Here is a 7,500-nt window from a genome sequence, read left to right as displayed (position 1 = left end):
AAACATCAATACACTCGTGCAGGAAAAAGAACAAAATAGGCTGCTCGCTTGCCCCGTAACAAAGCAGCCCAAATGTTCATTAACATGTAATACCGATACCAATTCCAAGTAAAATCACAGCTAGGTCTGCAATCACGTTTAGCCTTAGTCAGTGGAGGATGAAAATATTCGTAGTTTTCCGCGGCATTTTCAGTTTTTTTCCCCCCCTGCGGAATAGTAACGGTGGATTGTTCAAAAGAAGGTTTATTCGAGAAATACAGTGTCTTTAAACAGTCAGTGCTGGACATAATTTCAGGTTAAGGCGTATGTAAGGGACAAGAATTACTGTACCCCCGCAAAGCCTCGTTGTCGATTTGGTCACGTGAGTGACAACACGCCTCGTTAGCGGCTGTGTAGCACGTGCATCTGACAGCGGGATGCGAGGACCCGGATGATGAATGCTTTCCCTTCCCAGTGGTTGGCATCGCAAGACTTTAAAGTGACAGTCCTTCCCGTGAGAAGAGTTCTGCTCGCTATCTCAGACGACGGGCGCAGTGGCCTAGTGGATAAGACATCGGCCTCCTAATCATCGCCGGAAGGTCATGAGTTCAAATCCCGACCGCGGCCACCTCAGTGGTGGGTTAAGGGTGGAGATTTTTCTGATCTTCCAGGTTAACTTATGTGCAGACCTGCTAGTGCCTTATCCCCTTTCGTGTGTACACGCAAAGCACAACTTGACCACGTGCGCACGGAAAAGATCCTGTAATCCATGTCAGAGTTCGGTGGGTTATAGAAACACAAAAATACCCTGCATGCTTCCCCCCGAAAGCGGCGTATGGCTGCCTGAATGGCGGGGTAAAAACGATCATACACGTAACAACCCACTCGTGCACAAACACGAGTGTACGTGGGAGTTTCAGCCCATGAACGAAGAAGAAGAAGACTATCTCAGGCCTGGCCAGGCGTGACGAGGACAAGACCATCCCTTCACCTCAACACTTACTAAAAACCAACATTCGGAATGCATGCTCATAGTCGATTTTTTTATGAATTCATTTTGCAAATAGACCAACTCCGGTAATAACTCTGTCGGGGTTGTATTGATTGTGAAAGAGTTAATACCCTTGCTTTCAGTGAGGCAAGCTTTCAACACGTACTTCTTTTCCACCCCTCGCTAGTGACTGGCCTATAATGTCACGTGGGAAAGTTTGCCTCACTTACAACAAGACTCAAGATTCCCTCTTTGACAACCCATACTTCTTCTTCTGCGTTCGTGGGCTGAAACTCCCACGTACACTCGTGTTTTTTGCACGAGTGGAATTTTACGTGTATGACCGTTTTTTACCCCGCCATTTAGGCAGCCATACGCCGTTTTCGGAGGAAGCATGCTGGGTATTTTCGTGTTTCTATAACCCACCGAACTCTGACATGGATTACAGGATCTTTTTCGTGCGCACTTGGTCTTGTGCTTGCGTGTACACACGGGGGTGTTCGGACACCGAGGAAAGTCTGCACACAAAGTTGACTCTGAGAAATAAATCTCTCGCCGAACGTGGGGACGAACTCACGCTGACAGCGGCCAACTGGATACAAATCCAGCGCGCTACCGACTGAGCTACCGGGAGCGAAGGACCAGGGCTCCACCCGGCGGGACGGTAGCTGTGCACCGCACACCCTAATAGACCCTCCACACCATACACCAACTACTCTCTTGTTCGTTCCTTAGGTGAAAATCTATTTTATTCTCAAAACTATTTTAGATGTATGTAATTACTCGTCAATATACGACAAACTATTTTATACGCAACATTATTTAGAGGCCAGTACCATGTGTATATACCCCATATCTGTGTGAGCGAATGTGTTCGGTGCGTCACTGTGGCATAGATAGCTCTCTTAAACTGCAAGTGAAACGAAAAAAGGCCTATGTGCTGTATATATCTGCTTTTAAGCTCTCCCTGTACAAATCTGAATCACCTGTTTTAACCTTTGATTTTATAAAGTGGCTCTGAAATGTTATCACTTTTTATAAAGTACTCTTTGGAAAATAAACGTATACTTTTAACATCCTATTCCCAATGCTCTTGGAGACAACGGGTGCCAAACCCAATCATATTAAATCACACTATCTAGAAGAAGAATTTATCCCTCTTAACAAACTTTTATCATCACTACTCCTGCCACCCCTTCATCCTCCCCTCTTTTCTCACTTTTACCAGCTCCTTAGCGTATCACCAACTCATGTCCCAAATAGAAATAGTTTCTGAGTGGACGTAAACTCCCCCTTCTAGTTCCTGAGCTACATCCCTGCCCAACCCATGCATACAAACCTGACACTGTGACAGAGTTATTTCCGAACATCATCTATTAACCCCAGGGCTGTTCAGAAATGCACTCAAAATGAACCAATGCCGGCCATGCATTGGACACAGTCGGGATGTTGAATGTTGGTATGGGTCCAAGTGTATGGATGGCTTTATGCCAGATAAAAACCTGGCCACAATTATAAGATGGTGAGCAAACTTCTTCTTCTTCTTCGTTCGTTGGCTGAAACTAACCACGTTCACTCATATTTTTGCCCAAGTGGGTTTTTACGGGTATGACTCGCCGCCATTCAGGCAGCCATACGCCGCTTTCGGGGGATGCATGATGTTTCGTATTTTCTTGTTTCTATAACCCAGTCTGACATAGATTACATGATCTTGTCCGTGCGTACTAGGTCTTGTGCTTGCGTGTACACACGAAGGGGGATTTTCATTTCCATTTTCATTTCATTTCATTACTTTATTGTCCCATCGCTGGGAAATTCGGGTCGCTTCCTCCCAGTGGAAAGCTAGCAGCAACGGAGTCGCGCTACCCAGGTGTCTGCGTGTTTAGGTGTATTCAGCCACCTGCACTTATGGCAGAATGACCAAGGTCTTTTACGTGCCATTGTGATGACACGGGGGTGGGACATGGCTTCCGTCTCTGGGTCTGCACATAAAGTTGACCCGTGTCCGTCCCGGCCCGAATTCGAACCTGCGACCTTTCGATCACAAGTCCAGTGCTCTACCAACTGAGCTACCGGGCAAAAGCAGGTCTGCATATAAGCTGACCTGTGAAATCGGAAAAAATCTCCACCCTTAACCCACCAGGTGCGCCCAGGATTGAACACTCAACCTTCCGCTTAGAGGGCCGACTTGGTTTAAGCGTGTTTTTATTAATTTCTTGTATACATGTTATATACAGTAACAACATTAAGAACGTTAACAAGCAGACTGCTTATGGACACGTTCCAAAACTAATAATCAATACCATTCTGATAACAAGACATGGCGAACAAGTGATAACTTGAACCCTTTTCTTTCAAAATATTTCATAATATTTTATACAAATAAAGAGAGAGAGAGAGAGAGAGAGAGAGAGAGAGAGAGAGAGAGAGAGAGAGAGAGAGAGAGAGAGAGAGAGAGAGAGAATGCTTTGCTACATCTATTGCTGTCACTGTTAATATAATATCAGCCGAAGCGATCAGTTGACATAACGTAATCTTGTACAGCAGAAAATATTTTCGTATTCAAAGATATAGTTAAGTCAGTATTGCCAAACAAAAGTGTTTTGCAATCCAGAGCGTACGTTGGTAGACTATTGAATAAAATGGTTCTATGTTCTTTAAATTTTGGACAATGTAACAAAAAGTGTTCAGCGTCTTCCGGGCATACTCCACACGTGCATTCTAAATTATCAGAGAGGTGTCGGTTAACAAGGTCTTGTTGCAAATCGCTCATATTTAATCTCAACCTGCTGTGAAATACCTGTGCCTTACGGTTGCCTAAATAATAATACTGTGGAACAACAACATCTCCATTCATCAAAAATCTTTTAAATTCACCAATTGACTGCGTTTGTCGTATATTTTCTGGAAGATTATTCCACAAAGCTGTCGTTGAAGGAAAAAATGAAGATTTACATAACTCACTTCTGCATAATGGAACCTTACGTTCAAGAGGGCGTCGTCTGTGGTAAGGATTTACATCGGAAACCAAGACAGGCAGTTTGGAATATAAATATGCTGGGGTTAAACGATTTACAATTTTATAATACAGCAAGAGTTTATGACGACGTCGCCTTTCTTTCAGGGACACAAAACCCGATTCATTATATAATTTTTGGTGGCTTGTACCACGAACTGCACCTACAATAATTCGGATTGCATCGAGATGCAAGGTCTCCAACTCGTCTGACAAACACTTCGTACAGTTATCCCAAATAACGTCCGCGTAATCAAACAATGGTAATATAAAGGATTTGTATATAACTTCGAGCGATTTTCTGTTTAGACGATACTTGAATAAACCAAAACACGCAATTGACTTTCTACACTTAGCAATGAGACTTTTTATGTGGGAATTCCATTTACAATTACCTTGTAGGATGACGCCAAGGTGCTTGTGATTTTCAACATCAATCAAAAGTGCATCTTCAAAATACAATGGTGGAAGTAACACATTTTTTTGCCTACAAATGTCCAGAGGGCCGACTTCTTACCCACTGGGCCATTGCGCCCGTTTTTACGAGAAGGACTGTGTGTGTGTGTGTGTGTCATGTGTGTGAACCCGTTGTAAGACATGCGATCTTTGCAGAATATTCAGCAGCATACAAAATCGCTGCAGTTGGCGATAGAAATAGTTACTGACATTAGTGATAAATATAAATCTGGTGTAATTTACGTGAGTTTATAAATGCGTATATATAGAGGAAATTGTGAAGGTGATTTAAAAAAAATCAATGTTGTAAGTTGCATTATCAAGGTTTGCTTTTGCAGGCTGAAACAAAAAGCTCGACAACAACAACAAACTTAATGTTGTTCTTACCTATTGGTATTCATAGAAGCAACGATTATAGCAACGACAATGACGATGACAACAATAAAACTATTAACGACACATGTTACACAGAATGTCAGCATGACTCATAATGCTTGTGAGTAGGTAACAGAAAGCAAAGCGTACCTCTACTGCACACGTGCAACACACACAAATCAACTACATAGCTTTCATTAATCAAAGATGTCAAATGAAGCGGACGGCCGCAGATTCCAACCGTTATATATACTGGTATAGTGCCATACCCTTGACTATCTTCGCCTTCACTCGTGGCCAAAGTCAGCACTCTCCGCACCTTCTGAAAACACACAACTTTTTGGTGTGTCCGTGAACAAGTGAAAGAAAAAAAAAACACTGACAAAAACTCAAAGAAAGGCCGTTGGACTTTGTGGCGTATTCCATAGAACGCCGAGTTTTCAAAAAGAATTCGTGATTTTAGAAGAAAGAAAATGGCAGCCATGAAGTACTGTTTCGTCATTCTTTGTGTCGTCTTAAGTTTAAGTGACATCACTAACGGCCAAGCGGACTGGCGTCAGTGGTTGACACAACAACGACAACAGCAAGAACAGCAAGAACAGCAAGAAGTGGAACAACCAGCGGAACAACCCCAGGAACAACCAGAATCGGTCAGTACATGCAATTATGAAAGGCTTTCAGGTGGTTTGTTTGTTAGTTTGCTTGTTTATTTGTTTGTTTGTTAGTTTGCTTGTTTGTTTGTTTTGTTTGTTTGTTATTGTTTAAGTGGTTTTGCTTGGGTGGTTTTGAGTTGGCTAGTTAGTTGGTCTGTTCATATTGTGTGTGTTTAATTGCGCAAAGCTCTGTTCACCTTGAGGTGCCCTTAATCATACAATTAGAAAAAAAAAGTTGTTGCGACAAATGTTACACCCCAATTAAAGCATTAATTCTCGTGTCATTTCATTCAATCTAAATGGCGGGGTAAAATACGGTCATACACGTAAAATTCCACTCGTGCAAAAAACACGAGTGTACGTGGGAGTTTCAGCCCACGAACGCAGAAGAAGAAGAAGACTATGTCATTTAAGGCCGTCTACTGGACTATTTGACACACCTCTTGCATCAAACATTTCTTTAACAGAGATCACGTGACCGCCGCTCAAATTAGGGTACCCCCAAAATCGACGTGACCAATTAAAAATCGACGAAAAATCATAATAGGCAAAACTTGGCAACTTTTACCTACGAGGAGAAATTCAAATCAATGTTCTATCGAGATCATGATGTTTTGTTTAGCTAGCTTGCGTATTTCGTGTGCTTTGCCATTCCTACTGATGCAGGTGTCTATCGTATGAGCGGTCAAAAACGGGAGGACTAAATTTCGTGTAACATGCTCTAACATTTAATAAGGTTCCTTAGCCATAGACGGGAACTGAGGTTTCGTGTATATAGGACAGCACTACACCAGATTTTAAAGACACCTGATTAGATACCGTGATGATTAACTTTGTGACAGGCGGCCAGCAAACTGGAACAGCTGCTACGGGAAGAGCAGGAGGCGGAGCTGAGGGCGGAGAGACAGCAGGCCACGAGGGAGGAGCTGGAGGACCTCATGGGCACCTACGAGCTGGAAGGTAGACTGGCTGTCTTGACCGCCTCATGTGTCGTGTTTATACCATTTGTGACCCTCCACCACGAAATCAGTCGCATGTCATCTCGCGCGGTTCTGCGCTAGGCTTAATATAAGTCCGGGGAGTGTCTTGTAACAGTGTGAGGGTCACCTTAGTCACATGCTTATAACTCAAACAGTTCTCGCTCTTTTCTAAAACGGTTTCCACCACTGGATAGAGCATAAAAAACTCTCTAGGAAAGTGTAAAAATATGAAAATCATGCAAAGGTGACATGCGACTCATTCCGTGGTGGAGGGTCACATTTTATGTGTGCATGTCAGTATTACCAACAACAAGTCGCGTAAGGCGAAAATACAATATTTAGTCAAGTAGCTGTCGAACTCACAGAATGAAACTGAACGCAACGCAACGCAGCAAGACCGTATACTCGTAGCATCGTCACTCCACCGCCCGTGGCAAAGGCAGTGCACGTGGAATTGACAAGAAGAGCGGGGTATTCGTTGCGCTGAGAAGGATAGCACGCTTTTCTGTACCTCTCTTCGTTTTAACTTTCTGAGCGTGTTTTTAATCCAAACATATCATATCTATATATTTTTGGAATCAGGAACCGACAAGGAATAAGATGAAAGTGTTTTTAAATAGATTTAGAAAAAAAAAATTTGATAATAATTTTTATATATTTAATTTTCTGAGCTTGTTTTTAATCCGAATATAACATATTTATATGTTTTTGGAATCAGCAAATGATGGAGAATAAGATAAACGTAAATTTGGATCGTTTTATAAATTTTTATTTTTTTTTACAATTTTCAGATTTTTAATGACCAAAGTCATTAATTAATTTTTAAGCCACCAAGCTGAAATGCAATACCGAACCCCGGGCTTCGTCGAAGAGTACTTGACCAAAATTGCAACCAATTTGGTTGAAAAATGAGGGCGTGACAGTGCCGCCTCAACTTTCACGAAAAGCCGGATATGACGTCATCAAAGACATTTATCAAAAAAATGAAAAAAACGTTCGGGGATTTCATACCCAGGAACTCTCATGTCAAATTTCATAAAGATCGGTCCA

General features: G+C 42.3%; 1 protein-coding gene across 1 annotated transcript in view; it reads left to right on the top strand.

The window, feature by feature from the left end:
• The first annotated feature begins 5,088 nt into the window (after window positions 1-5,088).
• Window positions 5,089-7,500, top strand: part of LOC138968316 (uncharacterized) — an 8,235-nt gene continuing 5,823 nt past the window's right edge. The window contains exons 1-2 of the mRNA XM_070340874.1: window positions 5,089-5,467; window positions 6,313-6,430. Coding sequence (XP_070196975.1) covers window positions 5,291-5,467; window positions 6,313-6,430 — 295 coding nt within the window. The 5' untranslated portion in view covers window positions 5,089-5,290. The remainder of the gene's footprint in view (window positions 5,468-6,312; window positions 6,431-7,500) is intronic.

The sequence above is a fragment of the Littorina saxatilis genome, linkage group LG6 (genome assembly GCF_037325665.1).
Source record: "Littorina saxatilis isolate snail1 linkage group LG6, US_GU_Lsax_2.0, whole genome shotgun sequence".
NCBI lineage: Eukaryota > Metazoa > Mollusca > Gastropoda > Littorinimorpha > Littorinidae > Littorina > Littorina saxatilis.
Note: the sequence above shows the minus strand (reverse complement) of the source record. Positions and strands in the feature narration are given on the sequence as shown.